Here is a 20,591-nt window from a genome sequence, read left to right on the forward strand (position 1 = left end):
TCCTCAGAGGTTGGGCACCGACCAGACTCTCATGAAATGCGGCACTGGGATTTTTTTTTTATAGTTTCTTTTACAGGGAGCTCTGGCAAGCAGCAGTGATGTTTGCTTTCTGCTTAACCTAACTAGGGTCAGTTCTTGGGGCAGAGTCGTTCCCTGGGAACTGTGCCCAGCCTGCATGCTGTTTGTGACCACCTCTGCTCCAGGCCTGCTGTGTACAGTAAAAATAATCAAACTGAACTGCACTAAGACTATACCCAGACTCAGCGTCACCCATATCTACTCCAACAAGAAGCCAACCCGCAGAGCCCTGGCATCTGTTACCACTTGGCAGAAGGCAGCAGTATAAAATAGGACATTAATCCTGGTTGTTTCTGCTCCTCTTTCTCTGGCAGCCCAGTGAAGGAAACGGAGACGCCGTTTTGAAATCAAGAGCTTATTTTACTGGACCGACTTGCTTTGCTTCCCAATTGGATCCGATCCATTCAGTGCACATTATGCAGAACTCAGCAGCGAGCTCTGGCTTCAGACTCTAGTCACAATTCATTTCTTGCCAGCAAGAAAACAAAGAGATAATAAATAGAAAGCTTATCGTTACAGGGGTCTGGAGGAAACAGCTTAGATTGTATATGTGTGTGCGCGTGCATGACATACCCCTCCCCCACGCCCCCCTTCCTGCCCCGGTGAGTCCCCAGAGCACGGGACACTTTGCAGACAGAGAAGCTGTAGGCCTCAGCGTGGCCCCTCTGGCTCTAGGGTGGGTGAGTACCAAGGATGGGGAAATGCTCCTGTGGCCATGCATGGCTAGGGCTAGAAGCGTGGCGAGGTGCCCCGGCGGGCGGGGGAGGGGGATATAGCAATCTCTATTTAAATTCCATTAAAATAGACTATTTTAAAAAATTATTTCTAATAGTTATAAAAACACCCCAGGCAGAGCCAGGCGGGCTGAGGCAGTGGCTGGCTCCCTGGGCACTGAGAACTGCCCGACGCGCCCCCAGGACCAATGGGACGTCAGGCTCTAGGGGGCACAGCCTGGCTGTCAGAGAAGGAAGAGGGTGCATTAAGGGCTGGGCAGGCCTCCCCCAGCGAGGTGGGGCTTCTCCAGCCTTGTACGACCCCGTATGCCCAGCGCACGGCATGCTGGCCTCACTGTTACACACTGGCAGGCGTCTTGGGGTGCTGCCATTTAGATTCCATCAGCACCTTCCTTCCTTTGCTCACGGAGGCAGCCAGCAGGGCTGACCCAGGCTGTTGGCCCTGGAGGCGGCAGTGGGCTGGGGAGGAGGCTGTGCGTGGCGTGAGCATGGCTCCCACTGCCTTTGTGGCACTCTGCGCTGGCTTTGGCTTTCCTGCAGACCTTGCTGCCCCCGAGGAGCGGTGGTGACGGAGTCCCTGGCGCAGAGACCAGGGGAATATGGCTGTGTCCTGGGGCTCCTGGGGCCAGTGGAGCAGGTTAGAGCAGCCCTGAGGATCACCCTAATTTGAGCCCCAATCACTGCGGCCCTATCCAAGACGTTGGACTGCCCTGCACTCGCCCAGAGCCTCACCAGCATCTGGAGATGGCGCTGGACCAGCTGGAGAGGCATTTCCCAGGGTGCTTTGCAGCCCCTCCGCATCCTTTCAGCCAGCAGATGCGAAGGAGTCCTGGTGGAAGCTGAAGTCTGGCCCTGGGCTGCTTCTGGTGCATGGCTGCAGTGGAGGGGAGGCTGGGTTCCTCCCCAAAACAGGAGCAGCTCAGCTGGCTTGTCTGAGCGTGTTGCTGGGGCCACTGAAGGAGCTGGCCACGCTAGCTCCCCCTGGATGGTCCATGCAGCCGAGCAGCTTAGCCCCATATGGACCCCAGCCTGCGGCTGCCCTCTGCCAGCTGGTGATGTCGGACCTACCTTTGTGGGGTCTCGGGGGTCAGCATGAAGGCAGGAATTCTGCAGGAGCCTCCCTCACTTACCGCACAGAGCAGCATCCTGGGGAGAGCCCACTGCGCCGCTGCAGGGGGGAGCCGACAGCACCGGCAGCCGCCCCGGGTGGGCGAGGGGGCGCTCTCCGTAAGATCGACCAGCCACGCAGCTCCCGCCCGGCCAGCGCACTCGGTCGCCGTCCGAGGGCCCACACGCGTGGCCATGTGAGGAAGCAGGTGCTCAACGCGCTCCCAAGGCAGGGCCCCGGGCCGAGGGAAGGGAGAGCAGGCGGGACAAGGCAGGACTGCGTCTCGGAGCCAGGAGAACAGCTGCGCTGTGGGAGCGAGAGACCGAGAACGAAAGCAGCATGTTGTTCCCCAGCCCTGCACCTGCCAGCAGCCCCTGGCCTGGGGCCGTGTTCCGCCACTTTCCTTCTCGGGCCCGGGCCCCAGAGTGCGGGCTGTGTCTAGATGACATGGCAGCAGTTGAACTGTCCCAGGGCCAGCAGGCTCTCCTTGGAGCTGGGCCGGATCTTGAAGGCCAGCGCCTTCTCGCACAGTGGGAACTGCAGGAGCCTGTCCTTCAGGTGGGCGCTCTTGTTTTTAGCAGGGTCTAACTTGATCACGTTGTCGGCCGCGGTTTCGCTGCCCGCGGTGCTGCCGCAGTGGGGGCTCTCAGCCGGGCACGCGGGCCTGTTGGAGGAGCCTGTGTCAGGGGGCCCGCCAAGTTTCTTGGACTTGTCTTCTGGAACTGGCGTCCCACCTGAAGTGGCTTGGAGGCTCCCCGAGCTCCCAGCAAAGCCAGCGACGGGGCCCTCACAGCTCCCTGGATACAGGACCTTGCCCGCTTGCCCCAGGCTGCCATCATCTTCCATTTCTGTGGTGGTGGTGGTGTCCTCCTCCGACCCCAAGCTGCCTTCAGCCTGGCACCTCTCCGGACCCCCTCCCCCACCCTCCCAGAGCTCTATGTCCCCCGCTGCCGCTGGCATCCCCCCAGGGAGGGGGCTGGGGGCGCTCTCCCCAATGCTCATGCTGAGCTTGTCCGTGGCCGCCCGTGCTGCACTGTGGCTTGGCGCCTCTCGGGGCTGCCCCGGCTCGCTCCTGGGACTCGGCACCCCCCTGAGAGGGGGCAGCTGCCAGCTGCTCCCTGGGCCCTGCTCCAAGAGGCCTGATTTGGTGGCCCCAAGGCTCTTCTCCCCCTTACTGTGGGCTACAGCCCCACGGCAGAACAAGAGGGAGACCTTGGAGCTCTGGAAATCTCGCATTTGCTCTTGGTTTAAAGAGGAGCTTCTCCTTCCCATTGCGTTGGCCTTCCCCTCCTCCTCTTCCTCCTCCTCTTCCTCCTCGCAGATCTGCTGCAGGGCCGGGGTGCTCTTGGCAATGGAGGAGTCCGCCAGAGCGGGACTGAGCAGGGCTCGGACCAGCTGCCCGTTTCCATGGAGGCTGGGGGCCGCATCGTCTTCCCCCAGGGCAGAAAAGGAAAGGGGCTTGCCAACTCTTTTCTCAGAAACCTCCATGGCAGCCCGAGGCTGGGGGCTGGAGAAAGCTGCCAGCCTATCCGGCAACTCTGCGAAGGGCGAAAGGTCCCTGGTGTCGCCCACGGTGCTGAACGGGTCCGACAGGTTGGCACTGAAAGAGAGGGGGGTGGGCCCAGGGTCATGCCCAGGGTGGGAGCTGCCAGCCGGGTGTAGCCCCTGTGGCAAGGTCACTAAGTGACCGTGGGCAACCCGCAGCATGGTCCAGAGCGGGGGCTAGCGGAGGCTTGGAAGCGGGGGTGGGACTGCGAGCGTGAGGCGGTGCTGCAGGCCGCTCAGCGTCAGATCGATACTACAGCTGCCCAGCCAGGACTCCCGGGCCCTGGCATGATGCCCAGGGCTGTGGACAGGAAAACCTGGGTGTCAGGTACCCCCACACCTGGCTCTGTGCCAGGCTGGATGCCAATCCCCTGCGGACAGGAGTCTGGGAGAGTTTAGGCCCCAGGGAAGTGTCACTTCAGTCAGGGGGGCCAGGATTTTATCCCACATCCCGGGGCAGCTCCAGTGAAGGGACGTGGTGCCATGCACAGCACCCTGCGGCCAGCGCCGCGGGCTCCCCCGCACAGAACGCCTGGCGGGCGGGGCGGGGCCGGCTGTGCTTGTGGCTCCCGGGCGGGCGTCCCTGGCACTGAGCCATGGCCTGTCCCAGCCGGAGGACGCGGGCTCACCTGTCCTGCACCTGCTGGGCCAGGTTGTAGACCAAACTGAGCTTGTGGCTTTGCTTCTCCTGCTTCTCCCGGAGGATCCGCTCCGCCAGCAGGAAGTACGTGGCTGTGATGTGGTTGTAGCGATCGGCCTCCAGGGCCCTGGGGGGATGCAAGGCCCAGGTGAGATCCGCACCCCGGAGGAAGCCTGCAGGCCCCAGCACAGCACAGTGCTACCGAAGAGAGGAGTATGAGAGCAGCATGCGGGGTGTGCCCCATGCTGGCTGCTCATGGCATAGGGCACAGCCAGAGCACTGAGCTCCGAGCCCCGGGCATGGCCCCACTGCCCCTTGATCTGCAGAGAACGGCCTGTACTGCCCTCCCCTTGCGCCCACCATGCTCCCTTGATCTGCAGAGAACCTCTGCCCCCCGCCCCTTGATCTGCAGAGAATGGCCTGTCCTGCCCCCCAACCCCTGTGCCCACCCTGCTGCCCTGATCTGCAGGGAACACCCTACCTCCCTCCCCCACGCTCCTGGTCTGCAGGGAACCCCCTGCCATGCCCTCTCTTCCGGCAGAGAACCCTGTATTGCCCCCCAGCCTGCAGGGAACCCCCTGTTCTGCCCCCGGCCCTACAGGAAATGCCCTCTCACATCCAAAAGAGCAGCTGCCCTGTGGGGGGGGGGTATCGCTGGTGCCAGACGACCTGCCCCTCTCTTGCACAGGGTCTCCATCGCTCGTGCAAGGGCTGGGCTGGGGATAAGTCACTCAGCCAAGTCTTGTGCAGAGCTCCCTTCCCTCTGTCCACGAGGGACGGGGAGGAGATGCCAGGCCCAGGGCACCACACAGACAGGAGCCTGCCCAGAAATAGCCCAGAGGGAGATTGGTGCAGTGACCCGGCTGCACACCTCCCCCACCCCCGCCCGGCTGGCACTCACTCCTGGATGGCGTCCCGGTCCGCTATGTTCCCACACATCATGGCCCGGATGATGATGTCATGCTCCTCCTCGGACACCCGCTTGTGCGACGTGAGGGGCAGCAGGCAGCGGCTGGCTGGGGAGGGGTCCACACCCTGCAGCCAGGGGTGCACCTCAATCTGCTCTAGGGAGGCCCGCTGCTTGGGGTCCCGCTGCAGCATCCTGCCGATCAGGCTGCCAGAGAGCAGAGGGGGCAGGGTCACAAGCCAGCCCAGGGGTGAACAACCGGGGGACGCTGCCCCAGGCCCGCAGCAGCACCTGCAGCAGAGATGCACAGAGCCACAGGCTCTGAGGCCAGATGGGACCATCAAGTCTGAGCTGGAGAACCCACCCAGTGATCCCTGGGCCAGCCCGTAGCTCCGGGCCTCGCGTGGAAGCTGGGGGGGGGTCTTTCTCCAAGAGATGGAGAAGGCATCATGCCTCTGGGACAATTGTTCCACTGGCTCCCTTTCCTGGTGAAAACCTGCACCCTCCTTCCCTGCTGAAACTGAGCCCTCAGCTCTCCCTGGCAGGGGGTGCACTGAGCTGGGCTGTGAGCAGCCTGCCCCATGCCCCCCGCATGCCCTTGTGGATGGTGGCACTTGTCTGGCTGGGCCCCTGGAGAGCCGGACAGGCCCGGAGGAGAGGGGCCTGGGGCTGCGTACTCAGAACACTGCGCGGACACGTGGGGCGGGATGGTGTAGCGGCAGTCCATGATCATGGTCAGCGTCTCGCTGTCGTTGGCCTCCTGGAAGGGCGGCTGGCCGCACACCAGCATGTACAGGATGACACCCAGGCTCCAGACGTCTGCAGAGAGAAGGAGACACAGATTGCTCAGCCCACTGCAGCATCGAGCCAGGAGAGTCCAGCTGGGAGGGGGTGTGGGCTCCAGCAGGGGGGATGGAGCGAGCCACTGGGGCCGAGACGGCCCTGGCACACACCTGTCCAGGTCTACCCCCCTGCAGCCACAGCCCCAGCTCTGCAGCACAAACAGGTGTGAACCAGGCAAGCCCTGGGAGGAAGGAAACTTCCTAGAGGCCTGGCGAGGCCTCAGGCCTGACCTGCTCAGGTGAGTTGTGTGAGGAGCATGTGATGGAGCCAGCGAGGGGCTCCCTGCCCCATCCCATGGCATGGTTTGAGCCTGCCCGTTCTCAGCACCGTCTGCCTCCCGCCAGCATGTGCCCCACACAGCCCCGGCTGCACTGAGGGTCTGCAGAGAGCCTGAGCCCATCACTCTGATGGGGGGAGCTGCCCGGAGTTCAACTGACACAGGGATGCTGCCTGGGTCTGCAGAGAGCGTGAGCCCATCGTTCCAAGAGGAGGGAGCTGCCCTGAGTGTAACCAACTCAGCGACACCTGCCTTTTCATCCCCCATCCCGCTCAGATCACACATAAACACCGAATAACCCCAGTGCTAGTGTGACACCTGAGGGCACTTTCTGCCGCCTTTCACCAGGAGGAAACGATATCTTCCTGCCCTTTGTTCGCGGCTTCTTGACCAGGTCCTGTTCTATAGAGAGTTATAACCCAGCTTCGTGGGAAACCCAGGGCTGGGATAAAGGGGGACGAAGGGACTGGCAGAACTGGGGAGGCGGGGGAACCCAGGTCAGGGATAGCAGGGGGCTGCAGGTGGGGATTGAGGGGACCAGCAGAGCAGTGAGAGGAAAGTCTGTATGTCACCTAAGTACACTGTGCTGCTCCAGCCAGCGTGTTTCTGCCCCATGTCGCCCCCACACGGACATTAACTATTACTGAATCCATCCCCAAAGGCTGCCTTGAGGCACGAGTGGGGAGGGCTGCAGGGGGGAGTCAGAGTCCACCTCCAGCTGAAGTGATTACCGGTTATTTATAGCATGGGGCTGTCTCTCCCGGGGGGCGGGGGCAGCTCAGCTGTCCAGGCACCAGGACTTGTGCATCTGCTCACGCTCAGCGTGCGTGGAATGCTTTCCTGAGCAGGGAGGTGCGCAGCATGGGTCGGCCGAGGGAACTGCCCAGGGGAAGCCTCCAGGGAGCCGTGGGGCAGGGCAGAGTGTCTGTGCCCCACAGCTGGGAAAAGGGATAAAGGAGCAGGGATTATGGGGGCCACAAGCCCACGTCAGCCACAAAGCCCACATCAGCGCCTCTCGGGGCTGTAAGCTGCTCAGCCTCCCTGGGAAAGCGGATTGCATCCCAGAGGGGGCAGGGGGGTGAGTCCTGGTGTGGTGTGGTGGGGGGAAGGGCAGCAGCATCACACACAGACAGGGCCAGGCCCCCAGGGGAGCACGGGCTGGATCCTGGCACCCACTATTGGAGCACTGCTCAGGGGCATCTGTGCCATCCAGGCGCTGTTTGGTTCTGTGCCAGCCAGGGAGGGGGCTGTGAGAGGGTCAGTGGGGCTGGAGGCTCCGTGCCAGTTGCGGGTGCAGCAGTGAACCCTAGAGCCGTGGGGGTGGCTGGAGAGGAGCACGAGGGGCCCACATCCAGCAACTGGGGAGCTTGCGAGGCTGTTGGGGACTGGAGCTTCCGTTGCCGTTCAGGGTGCTTGGGAGTGGCGTGGAGTCATTCCTGGGCGATGCGGAGCTGTGTGGAGGGCAGGGCCTGGCTGTTCTGTGGGCAGTGGCTTGGGGCTGCCTCTGTCTGTTCCCCCTCTGGACTCCAGCCTGGCCCCAGATCTGCAGGTCACAGAGACAGGGAGACCACCCAAAGCTGGAGCTTGCTGTGCAGTTCTGTGCCAGGGCTTGTGCCCCATCTGTCCCCCCTCCTCCCGGCAGCACTCCCCTTGCTGGCCCAGCAGCACAGACTCCTGTCCCCCTCCGCTCACAGGCTGGGGCAGGGGGATCTCTGTACATCAGCAGAGCTGGGGAGGGGCAGGGCCCGGCCAGACCCACAGAGCTGTTGTGGGCCTCGCTGGGCTGGGACAGCTGCCCAGCCAGGCTCCTTGGAACAGGAAAGGCCCTTCCTGCCATAACCCTTCGGACTCAGCTCAGCACAGACTGTTCCCGAGCGCTTCCCATGCCCCAGTGACCCCCTCCCCAGAGCGGCCCCATGGACAGCACCAGCAGATGTGCCAGGCTCTGCCCAGGCCCTGCACTGCCTGTACCTCCGTGCCCCACAGAGACTTGGGCCAGGACACCTGCCCCCATCTACAACCTGAGCCAGGAGTGCGCTGACAGGGGGGTTCTCCAGCAGTGGCTCCAGGGGCCCTGGTCACCCCCTTCCCTTGGGGCGATCACATCATCCCAGGGCGGCAGTGAATTGGGGTCACTGGCACAGGGATGGTGCAGAGCAGGACTAGAGGGAAAAGCTGCCTGCTCCTAGGGGAGGGGGCAGTCAAGGCCAGGTCTTTTTGCAACACAGCAGATGCCCCTGTGACTGCCAGGGCTCCGGCTCACGGAGGCCGGAAGGCTGGGCCAGGCTTTGCGTTACTGCCAGCAAACGGGCAGGTGCACCATGACACAAGGCCCCACCTGGGGGGTGGTGACAGGGCTCCCTTCCCCCACTGGGGCAGCAGCAGGGTCCCTCTGGACGGACACCCTAGCAGCTGGGTGCATTGACATAGGGGGTGGGGCCTGTTGTGCAACTCCTCCTGCTGGGGTGGGGCTGGCGGGGCCCCAGAGCAGTGAGACTGGGCATTACTAGCTGGAGCGGTGCCAGGGCAGGGATCTGGGCTGCAGGGGAGGAACCCGGCCCCAGGAAGGGCAGGAAGCAAGGCTCGGAGTCAGCCCTCGGCAGGCAGTGAGCTCTCGCCCCAGCCTGGCCACCTCGAGCCAGCCTCTGCATCAGGGACGCAACAGCCCTGAACATGCCCCCCTGGGGCACCAGGCGCAACGGTGCTGGAGGGGCCAATCAGCCTGGAGCAGGGGGGACACTGCTCCCTCAGGCGGGCACTGGGACCTGGCCTGTGTCACAGCATGTGTGGGAGGGGACCATCTCCCTCTGCTCCTTCTGGGTGCCACACGCCCCCCTGGGCCACAAGCCAGGGGGTTTGACCCTCCCAGTGCCAGCACAGACTCCTTTGCCCCGAGCCAGCCCCTCACCGGGCTCCACATACTCGCTGCTTGGTTGTCTTTGGGTACAAACTGCCCTGCCTCACCATGCCCCACCCGTCCTGCATGCCCCCACAAACCTGCCCTTTGCCCCGTTGTTCCCACCCTGGCCTCAGCCTCCTCCAACATGCTCCTCCCCAGCCTTGCTGCATCCCCATCTCCCCCCAGCCTCACCATGCCCCTCCCCCCACTCCCTGCCCATTCCCCACACGCCACCTCCCATCCTGCCCCCTCCCTGCGTGGCCATGCTCTGCTCCCCCAACCCAGCTCCCCTCTCGGGTGGGGCAAGTACACTGTCACCTCCAGCCCTGACCCTCTCCCTTGCAGCCCGGGCCCAGCTCCACACAACCTTCCCCTCCAGTGGAGGGGCAGGGAGGCCTGTCACCTCGGCCTCAGCCCAACTGCACTGGACCCTCCTCACCCCCGCCCCGGCCAGGCCCTACGGGCTCTCTAGCTAGTGGGGACTGGGGAAGCACCTGTCCAGTGTCACACTGCACCGTCCTCTTTTGGGCTGCTTTGTCCCCAGCCAGTATGGGGCCAAAACTGGACGTGGTGGCGGACCGGGGAGAGGGGGTGCTAACACCATTTCCAAGAGTGCCCCGCTCCGTCCCCACCAGCGTGATCCACGTGCGAGGTCAGACCGGCGGGGGCGGGCAGCACCCTCTTGGAAACGGCATCCCCCATGTATATGAGGTCACACTGGGGGTGGTGTCACGGTGGGAGGTGGGGGCCACGCAGTTCCTGGAAGCGCCCGCATGTCTGGTGTTCCAGGCACCCGCCACCTCTCCAGCCCATCCGCCACTCCCCATTGAAGAGTCCAAGGGCTCGCTCCTGGTCTTCGTGTGCTCCATGGCTGCGCCCAGCATCTCTAAAGGAGCATGAGGACTGGGGTGGACAGTTCCTGCACTTCAGGCCCTGGGGACTCTCCACTGCCAGGAGGAAACAGAGCTTCCTCAGGGGCCAGCGCCAAGATGTGGAACGAGCTCCCCCAGGGCCATCCCAGATCTCCTGCTCCCACACAGCTGGGCACACAGCTCCATCTGGCCTGCTCCGATATCAGCCCCGACACTTACAAACAAAGCCCGCTGAGCACGCACAGCTCTCCCCTGGCACATGGAGAGAGAAGGAGCCACAAGGGATGATTGGGGTCAGCCATGTCACTTAATGCTGGCCTGGAGAGCGTTCAGACACCATGGGATAAGAGCCTCCGTAGAACTGAACGGCACGAGCCTCAAAGCCACATGCCCCTCTGCCCTCCCCCAGATTCCCCCATAGTTAACAGCACCTTGCCAGGCTGCACCCCACAGCACTTGGGTTCCCTGCATGGCTTTGTGCCAGGGCAGCACGGGCTAAACACACGGGAACTCCCCCTCCACGCACATATTTGCGGTCATCTCCATACTTTGCCAGCAGCGATTTTATGTTTTCTTCCAGACGGCTGATAAAGGTATAGAACAGCACCGGCCCAAGAACAGAGCCCTGGGAGACCCATTCACAATTACGTTTTCAGATCTATCAGTTAGCCAGTTTTTAGTTCATTTAACATAGGCTACACTGATTTTGAAGAGTGCTAATTGTTTAATCATGTGGAATAAAGTCAAATGCTTCACAGAAGTCCAATTCAGTTATATCCACACAGTTACTGTATCAACCAAACTGGTGATATCAGCCTCCCCACGAGTTAGCCTGGGATCAGTGTCAGGCTAACCGAACTGTAGTTTCCCGGGTCACCATATGTACCCTTTGTAAACATCAGTACAACAATAGCTTTTCTCCAGTCCTCTGGAACTTCCCCAGCATTCCAAGTTTTGGTGAAAGTGAACACCAATGTCTCAGATACCTTCTCAGGTAATGCTTTTTATATTTTTAGATGCAAGTTATCTGGTCTTGCAGGTTTAAAAGGTTTTACTTTAGCAGCTGCTCTGAAACATTCTCCCTAGTTACTACTATAATAAAAAATAATTTCATTCCCCTGTGAGCCACGAATACATGACCCAGCTTCTTCCCAAATACAGAACGCAAATATTTTCTGAACACTCCTGCTTTTTCTGCATCATTATTGACAACTGTACCATCCCCAACTAGTATCGGACCAAGATCACTTCCAGGAATTCTGTTGTTCCTGATAGAGTAAACATTTCCTTTTTATTGTCCTTAACCTACTGCCGGTAGATTTTTCATCAATACTTTTAGCTTCCCATATCAACTGTCTGCATTTCTTAACTGCTAATTTATAGTAATTGCATCAACTTTCCCCATATATATATATATATATATATATATATATATTTATATTTATTATTATTATTATTGCAGCTTTCACCTTCAGATTTAAAACACCCAAAAAACAACAGATTAAAAGGGAAGAAGCCTTCTTTCATGATTTTGGGATTGTGGTTTTTTAGGCATCTACTAAAATATTTAACAGCTCCAGGGCCTGCACTTGGGAGCCAGGGGCTAGCGGGTGGGAGAAGTGGCCAGTTGCACAGTACCCTGAGCCATCCACACCACAGCTGTTCTCAAGGACCATCGCCTGGGCACAGCCTGGGTCACTTGGGGTACTGGGGTCACTGGGAGAGGAAGGGGAGCAAGCCCAGCACAGGGTCATAGAATCATAGAATATCAGGGTTGGAAGGGACCTCAGGAGGTCATCTAGTCCAACCCCCTGCTCAAAGCAGGACCAATCCCCAATTAAATCATCCCAGCCAGGGCTTTCTCAAGCCTGACCTTAAAAACTTCTAAGGAGGAGATTCTGCCACCTCCCTAGGTAACACATTCCAGTGTTTCACCACCCTCCTAGTGAAAAAGTTTTTCCTAATATCCAACCTAAACCTCCCCCACTGCAACTTGAGACCATTACTCCTTGTCCTGTCCTCTTCTACCACTGAGAATAGTCTAGAATCATCCTCTTTGGAACCACCTCTCAGGTAGTTGAAAGCAGCTATCAAATCCCCCCTCATTCTTCTCTTCTGCAGACTAAACAATGCCAGTTCCCTCAGCCTCTCCTCATAAGTCATGTGTTCCAGACCCCTAATCATTTTTGTTGCCCTTTGCTGGACTCTCTCCAATTTATCCACATCCTTCTTGTAGTGCAGGGCCCAAAACTGGGTCACCGCACAGCTGCCTCCTGCAGACAGAGGGGAGGGGGCTGTGGGTGGGTCAGTTCCCTGGAGAGGACTCTTTTCTGCTTGAACAGAATAGATTAAATTAGATTGTGATCATTTGCACCTAGGCAACTGCTAATTTTTAATTCAGTGATCAATTCTTTCCCTGTCAGAATTAAGTCAGATACAGAACCACGCCCCGTTGGTTGCAATACCTTTTGAGCCTCTAAAAATTATAGCTGATCATTTTCAAACTCCCAGGATTCCCAATCATCATTCACATTTACATATTTAAATATCTCCTCCTACTCTGTTTTGCTCATGATTGTTTTCAGTTTGGGGAAGTTGGCCCTTTTAAAGAAGTGTGTGTGTGTGTGAGTGTGTGTGAGTGTGTGAGTGTGTGAGTGTATTCCTGGGAGGGACTATATTCGGTCTGCACCTAGCCAATAACATTAAAGTCATGATCGCTTACACCGAGGCAACCATCAAATTTAATTCTATGCTCAATTCATCTGTATGAGGAATGAGCCCAAGTTGGTTGCAAGAATTATTGAGTTAAAAAGTCATGTATAAATTTTAGAACCTTTCAAGGATATCTTACTAGTGGCAGCATGAAAGCTCCAGCATCTCTCCCCCTACCCCCACCCCAACAATGAAATCCCCCCCGATAACACTGTCTTTCTTTCTACACAGAGGGGGATTTTTAAGGAGCTGCTCATCCTGCTCCCTTGTCCGACTGGTCTCTATAACAGACGTCACCCAGTATCCTGCCTTGAACACATCATTAATACACTGACCCAGTTAATACTTCATCGGATGCATCCGTTGAAATGACTGTAGCTCACGAAAGCTTATGCTCAAATAAATTCGTTAGTCTCTAAGGTGCCACAAGTCCTCCTGTTCCTGCGAATACAGACTAACACGGCTGCTACTCTGAAGCAGGGTGTAACCAGTGATTTTAACATCCCTGTCACGTGACTCCTCCCACAGGGCTGAGTGACACCAATCATAGCCAATCTCAAATTCCTCCCTTGTTGCCCATGCTACATAAGCCTCTGCGTGCCTCAGGCCCCCTCCCCCCCCACCGGATAGCTGCCCCTGCCTTGCAAGGACCTTGGGAGGGGATGTCCACAAACTTGCGCGAGATGCTCAGGTCCCAGGCCGACTGGAGCCTTATACACACACTGGTAATGAGAATGCGGGACATGCCCCAAGCATGCCCATGGCGCGTCCCCAGCCTCCCATCACCAACCCTCACAGACGTGCCCGCTCAGCGCTCTGGGCTGTGCCAGCCTCACCCAAACAACCTGGCAGGAGCCAGAAGCAGGCGGCCCTGGTCACTTACCTACGGCTGGGGCGTCATACTCATCCCCCAGCAGGATCTCAGGGGCCGAGTAGGCCAGCGAGCCGCAGCTCGTGGTGAGCATCTTGCCGGGCTGGAAGCGGTTGCTGAAGCCGAAGTCGGTGAGCTTGACCACGCCCTGCTCCCGGAAGAAGACCACATTCTCGGGCTTGAGGTCACGGTGCACCACGTGCAGCTTGTGGCAGTAGGAGATGGCGTGGACGATCTGGGCGAAGTAGTGCTTGGCGCGCCCCTCGGCCAGCCCGCCTTCGTGCCGCATGATGTGGTCGAACATGTCGCCGCCGTCCCCCAGCTCCAGGATGAGGTAGAGCTTGGAGTGGGTGTCGATGACCTCGTAGAGCCGCACCACGTTGGGGTGCTGCACCAGCTTCATGCAGCGCACCTCCTGCAGCAGCTGCCCCGCGGCGCTCACGTCCAGCTTGCTCTTGTCAATCACCTTCACCGCCACCTTCTCCCCCGTGAAGACGTGCCGCGCCAGCTTGACCACGGCAAAGTGGCCCTTGCCCAGCGTGCGCTCCAGGTCGTACAGGCCGGCGATCTTCCCTTCGTAGCAGCCCTTGACCCCCGCCATGGCTGCACCGGAGTGTCACAGGGGGCCGGGCATCGGGGAGGCTGGGCACAATAGAGAAGCCACTGAGCACAGGGGGCACCAGGCACACTCCCTGCCCAAACACCACTGAACACAGCGGGAACCCCACTCCCGAAACACTCCACTGAGCACAGAGGGCACCAGGGAGCCCACTCCCCAAACACCCCACTGAGCACATGGGGAACCCTGACCTTTCCAGCCCCACACCCATCCATGTGCACAGCCCTTCACCCCCAGAGTGCCCTGAGCAATGGGACCCCACCCCCTCGGCCTACACTTGCACAGATGGAGCCCAGCTCTCCTTCACAGAGATCCTGGTTCTCTCACACGCCATGTGTTGCTGACTCTCACAGGGCAAGGAGCTGCCCGGGGTCATAAGAGGCACCCCGTAGGGAATGAACAGAACATTCCCAGCATCTGGCAGTCAGAGGTTTAGGGACTCCCAGAGCATGGGATTGTGTCCCAGACCATCTTGGCTAACAAGGACTATGACTGTATCTAATTCTTTTTTGAACCCATTTATACTTCTGGCCTTCACAACATCCCCAGCAAGGAGTCCCATAGGTTGTCTGTGCGATGTGTGCTCATGCCCATGGCCTGTGCAGGACGGTATGTGGCCAGGTGCCTCCATGCTGCTGGCACTGGGCTGCTGCCCAGCCCGGACCAGGCCTAAGCTCTTGCTCTGGGTTCCCATGGGGTCACACCTTGACCCCCAGAGCCTGGGGCCTCTTCTCCCCTCTGTGCTGAGCCTATAACTGCCCCGAGCTCCCCAGCCAGCCGTCTGCACGTAGCCACGCTGGGATGGGATTTCCAGCAGCTGCACAGCATGTTGGCCCAGAGGATCCCCCAGCCCCGCACACCACGGGGGTGTTACTGATTCACGTGAGGCACAGTGCTGGCCAGGTGCCACTGGGGGAGGGGTGTGGGTGCAAGAATCTTCCCCCCCTGCACGTGCCAATGGAGGGGGGCGTTTAAAGGAGCTCCCCTATCCAGGCACCTAGGCATGTTTTTGCTCCAGCTTCAGCCCCAGGGAGCAGGGGCCCAGGCCGCGTGGTTCCAACTCCTGGTCACTGCAGGGCCGGGGGGGGAAGGGGGGGGCTTTCAATATTTTCCCCAACCAAACCGCTGGCGTGAGCGAGCTGTGGCAGCAGAGGGGAGGGGGGTGGTGGCAGCTCCTTAGTCCTAAGCTGCAGCCCCCCTTTACTCCAGCCGTGCCCTCCCCAGGTACGCTCACAGCTCTGCTGACACCCCTCAGCCCTGCCAGGCCAAGCCAGGCCCCTTGGTGTGCAGGGCAGCCAGGTGTTTTCAGACTGAGGGCTAAAGGCAGTGAGCACCCCGGTGCCAGACAGGTCGCGCCAGGCTGCCCACAGCAGGGGCAGGTAGCGTCACGCTAAGTGGGGGTGTTCACAGGGCCAGGGCCTGCACTTGGGAGCCAGGGGCTAGCGGGTGGGGGAAGTGGCCCGTTGCACAGTACCCTGAGGCATCCACACCACAGCTGTTGTCAAGGACCATCGCCTGGGCACAGCCTGGGTCACTTGGGGCCCTGGGGTCACTGGGAGAGGAAGGGGAGCGAGCCCAGCAGAGGGTCACCGCACAGCTGCCTCCTGCAGGCAGAGGGGAGGGGGCTGTGGAAATCCCTCGCCGCCCTGGGGCTCTGACCCACCCCCAGCATCACAGTTGCGTGTCAGGGAACTGGGGTTCCCCAGGATGGGTGGGGCTGTCGCCTGGGGGGCAGGACCCCGGGAACAACGTGTGGGGCAGGGCCTGCCACAGAACCGCCATGGCTCCTTGGGCTGGCGGCGAGCCCACGTTTGGGGGGCGGGCTCCCGGGGCACATTGTGCTGGCACACAGGGCACCCGCTGCTGGGAGGGGGACTTCCTGGCATCCGGCCAGCAGATTTCCCTCGCCAGCACCGGCTGCGGTGCCGCCTCCCCCATCGCACGAAGAAGGGGGCGGGCAAGGGCACCGCACCCTCCGGGACGGGCTGACCGACAGGCTGGGCCCCGGGCCCCGCCAGCCATGGGTCAGCAGCCCAGCGCATCGCACAGGCTGAGCCAGGCTGGGTCAGGACTTGGGCAAGCGCCTTGCTGGGAGAACCAGGGCCCGGGGGGGGGGAGCGATTCCGGGGGGGTGGGGGGCGGCTCTCTCCGAGCAAGTGCCCAGCCCGCCCCGCAGCGCGCCCGGACACGGCTACGCGCCCCGAGCGCAGCCCCCAGGAGGGACCGGGGGCGCTGCGCCCAGCCCAGCCCAGCCCTGCCCTGCCCTGCCCTGCCCAGGGACGCGGCTCCCCTCCCGCTCTTCCCGCTCCGCGGCCGGGCAGCCTGGCAGGGAGCCCGGCCGGGCACGACCCCAGGGAGAGGCGCGAGCAGCAGCGCAGAGCCCCGGGCGAGCCCGGACTGGCCGGGTCTGTCTGCCCGGGCCGAGCAGGCCCCGGCCCCGCCACGGAGCCCCCCGGCCCGGCCCCGGCCCCGCCACGGAGCCCCCCGGCCCGGCCCCGGCCCCGCCACGGAGCCCCCCGGCCCCGCCACGGAGCCCCCCGCGCCGGGGCCCGACAGCACCGCGGGGCGCAGCGGCCTCTGCCGGGCGCGGGGCCCAGGCCGCCCCCGACTTACCCGGCTCCCGCTCGGGCTGCGCCCCGCGCCGCAGGCTGGGCTGGGTCCCCGCGCTGACGTCAGGAGCCCGGCGGGCGGCGCCGCGGAAAGGGGCCGGCGGGGCCGGGGCCGGGGCCGGGAGCTCGGGGGGCTCCTGCGGGCGCCGCTCGGCGGAGTCCCGGGCGGGGCGGAGCCGAACCGAGCCGAGCCCAGCCCGCCCCCTGCCGCGGGGCTGCGCAGAGAGCCGGGGGCTGGTCCCGCGGCCCCTGGAGCGGCCCCGATCCGGCAGGCCCGAGCGGGCAGCGGCTCCCCCGCCCCGCCCTGAGCCCCGGGGGGCCGATCGCGCCCCAGGGGCCGGCAGGTGCTGAGTCCCATTCACGAGAGTTTCACCGAGCCGCAGCCCTGCCCTGTGGACTGCCCCCGAGCAGGGGGCCCCAGGGCTTCCAAGCGCCTGGGTCCCAGCAGCCCAGAGAGCAAGGGGCCCGGAGTCTGGGAGCCGGCTAGCTGCCCCAGCGTCTCAGACCCGACTCCCAGCTCCATGACAGGAAGCCCCCAGAGGCCCCAAGATTTCTAGAGCCAGGAGCTGAACCCCAGCTAGAGTTGGGGATCCCTGGGCTTCCAGTTTCCCTGCTGCAGAGCTGGGTGCCTGGAAGTCCTGAGAGTCCAGGCTCCAGCTAGGTCTCCCAGGGCTTCTAGGCTCACAGCTTCACAGCCGGGAACCTGGCAGCCCCCAGGGCCTTCAGGCTCCCAACTCCACAGCCAGGAGCTGGGAAAGAGTGGGGCTGCCCTGGAGCCAAGGCCCCTAGAACCTTGTGGTCCCTGGGGCAGATGACGTGGCGGGGCTGCTCCTGCAGCCAGCCAGATTCCATTGGGATCCTGCCTGTGATTCAGAAAAAGTTCATTGAACCCAACTTGCTTTCATGAGAAACGTTGGGTTGGCCAAGCTAGCATTTTCCAGCAAGCATCTGTTCAATCAGAAAATCTCCAAGCAGCTCGAACTGATGGGTCCAGACAAGGGCAAACACCACAAACTAGACTGAAATCGCTGAAATGCCACGAGCACCTCTGTGCACAGCAGAAGTGCATGGAAAGTTGGGGCTTTTCCAGGTAGCGGATGATGGACTGACACACGATGCAATAGACCGTTCCAGCCACAGGCCTCTCCGAAGGAGACAAATAGTACAGTCTGTCTGGGGATGGTTTTCAAGGGTGTGGATACCTTCCTGCACTTGGAAGTCAACCCTGGGTTGAAACTGTTACAACAACCACCCAGCAGAGTAGCGATTCCTTTGAAGAAGAAAATTAAACCACATTGGCAAGCTTGTGGAGATGGGAGTTTTAAAAAAAGTTACAAGACCAACAGACAGGAACAACAATATGGTAGCTATTAAGAAACAGGTCTCTTCTGTGTATGTATTGACCCCTTCCCCCTCTGCAAAGCTCTTCAGTGTTCCATTATCCCTTACCAATAGATGAAGAAGAGATCCTGCCCAGACTCACAAAGTTAAGATGTGTTCCGTTTTAGGTGCCAAAGGTGGTTTCAGGCAAGTAAAACTTGCTTAAGAAAGCTCGGGTGGCTTTCTAGGCTTGTTCTGGCAGACAGAGATGACTGCAAATGTCATTTGGCATTTCTCTTGTCCCAGAAGTGTGCCTGAGATGTTGCCATGCAGCTCTAATGGGGCTAGAGGGGTTGGTGTAGATTAGCATTTGGTTGTGCAGACTCTCCTGATCAGAATCATAACCCGATACAGAGTGCACTTGGTGAATCCCACACCAGATAAGAAACCCGTGAGACTGCCTGTCAGCTGCGCTGTGTATCGGACTCCTGACAGGAGAGGGAAGGGTTGAGCAGTTCCGGATGTGCCCTGTGCACACAACGTGCAAGACACACACAGCTCTGGGGGATTTGCTAATGATCTGTCTGAGTTCCCGACACACCTCCCTGCTCAGTGAACCCACAAGGAGACTGATCAATGAAAATGCTAGTTGGTGCTGGGAATTTCGAACAGCTCCAAAAGGTAGTGATTAGCCAACTGGTCCTGCCATAGTATGAGGTAAAGGAACCTGTAACTATCACGTGGGATGCAGTGAACATGGACTGGGAGCAGTGTTATTACTGGCCAGTCTGTAGCAGTGTTATTCTGGCCAGTCAGATGGCCAGTCTGTAGCCTTTGCTACTAGGACACTGTTTGTACCAGAGCCAAACTGTGCTCACACAGACAAGGAAAGCCTAGCCATTTTGAATGCACTAAGTCTGACCAGTCCCTCCTGGGACGTGATCTAAGCCATGTGGGCACAAGCCACAGATCTGCAGAGCCCATCTTCCAAAAGCTGTTGTTATCAGCTCCAGAACATCTCCTAAAGCATGTCAGCTACAATCCAAACCATCGCATGTGTGCACAATACAAACGGGTCTGTGATGGTCGGTGCAGACTGTCCATCTGGAGCAGCAGGAACACAACAGACGGTGATGCTGACTCCCTTGAATATGAAATCCTCACAATTCACCAAGAGGAGGAGTTTCATCAGGAATCTGAACACCTCAGCCAAGTAGAATTCCTTCATGTGACAGCCCAGGAGCTTCTGCAGACACAGAGACCTATCTGCACAGATAGTGCACTTCCAGCAAGCCACTGTGTCAGGATGGCACTCCAAGAAAGAACGAGGAGTACTTGTGGCACCTTAGAGACTAACAAATTTATTTGAGCATAAGCTTTCATGGGCTAAAGCCCACTTCATCAGACGCATGCAGTGGAAAATACAGTAGGAAGATATAGATATACAGAGAACATGATAAAATGGGGGTTGCCATACCAACTCTTAACAGATCAATCGATTAAGGTGAGCTATTATCAGCAGGAGGAAAAAAAACATTTGTAGTGATAATCAGGCTGGCCCATTTCAAACAGTTGACAAGAAGGTGTGAGTAACAGTAGGGGGAAATTAGCATGGGGAAATAGTTTTAGTTAGTGTAATGACTCATCCACTCCCAGTCTTTATTCAAGCCTAATTTAATGGTGTCCAGTTTGCAGATTAATTCCAGTTCTGCTGTTTCTCGCTGGAGTCTATTTTTGAAGTTTTTTTGTTGAATAATTGCGACTTTTAGGTCTGTAATTGAGTGCCCAGGGAGAGTGAAGCGTTCTCCAACTGGTTTTTGAATGTTATAATTCTTGACGTCTGATCTGTGTCCATTTATTCTTTTGTGTAGAGACTGTCCGGTCTGGCCAATGACAAGAAAGAAGAGAAGCCACTTAGTACTGTATTGGTGAATATTGGTCAGCCAGCGAAGAACTCCGTACCAAATGGCGCTCCCTAGAAAGGCAGTCGGGTCAAAATGCTCAAAACCACAGGCACTGACTTTTGGGTTTGCCGGTGGGAGCTTTCCACCTTTCCCTTTCACTGGGCACCATGCACATGCTCCTGCACCTACTTGTGGCTCGTGGGTGCTGAACGCTGCCTTTTTTTTTTTTTAATGGGTGCTTGGGCCCCAGAGCACCCACAGAGTTGGCACCTATGCCTAAAGACATGCATCCTGAAATGCTCACCCCAGGCGTCGTTGTACTGAAGCAAGGCCGCAGAAAGCCCTGTTTTGGCCCAACATGAGCCGTGAAGTGAAAGATTTCATAAGCCAGTGCAGTCTCTGCAATGGGTTCCTTGCAGTTCAGCAAAAGGAATTACTCGTGATGCACGCAATACCTGATGAAGCTAGGTATGGACTGCTGTGCAGTGGGAGATCATGTCTCCCTGGTGACGGCTGAGCGCTGTTTGGGTTCTTGGGAACCAGATCCCTTACGCTACACGCAGCAGCGTCCTGCACAGCTGCGCGTTTCGAGTGTGGAACTCCCGAGGCTGTTGGCCTGTTGGGAATGTGCACAGTCTGTCGCCTCAGCAGAA

The 20,591-nt window shown here is 59.4% G+C and overlaps 1 protein-coding gene across 1 annotated transcript; it reads right to left on the minus strand.

Annotated features, from left to right (window-relative positions):
* Window positions 1-423: 423 nt before the first annotated feature.
* LOC144272900 (uncharacterized) lies at window positions 424-16,846 on the minus strand. Its single transcript, XM_077831279.1, has 6 exons — window positions 16,719-16,846; window positions 13,499-14,128; window positions 5,690-5,831; window positions 5,007-5,219; window positions 4,095-4,232; window positions 424-3,520 (listed from the first exon to the last, which is right to left on the minus strand). The coding sequence occupies exons 2-6, from the start codon at window positions 14,085-14,087 to the stop codon at window positions 2,359-2,361; spliced, it is 2,244 nt and encodes a 747-aa protein (XP_077687405.1). The 5' UTR covers window positions 14,088-14,128; window positions 16,719-16,846; the 3' UTR covers window positions 424-2,358.
* Window positions 16,847-20,591: the final 3,745 nt, after the last annotated feature.

Source organism: Eretmochelys imbricata, chromosome 12 (assembly GCF_965152235.1).
Source record: "Eretmochelys imbricata isolate rEreImb1 chromosome 12, rEreImb1.hap1, whole genome shotgun sequence".
Lineage (NCBI taxonomy): Eukaryota > Metazoa > Chordata > Testudines > Cheloniidae > Eretmochelys > Eretmochelys imbricata.

What these genes read in the sequence shown, in the direction of transcription:
- LOC144272900 (XM_077831279.1), bottom strand. Translation starts at nt 14,087, where the DNA reads ATGGCGGGGGTCAAGGGCTGCTACGAAGGGAAGATCGCCGGCCTGTAC. An exon ending in GTATGACGCCCCAGCCGTAG is followed by an intron (nt 5,832 to 13,498) that starts GTAAGTGACCAG and finishes TTCTCTCTGCAG; the next exon opens with ACGTCTGGAGCCTGGGTGTC. An exon ending in GCCCAGCAGGTGCAGGACAG is followed by an intron (nt 3,521 to 4,094) that starts GTGAGCCCGCGT and finishes CCTCTCTTTCAG; the next exon opens with TGCCAACCTGTCGGACCCGT.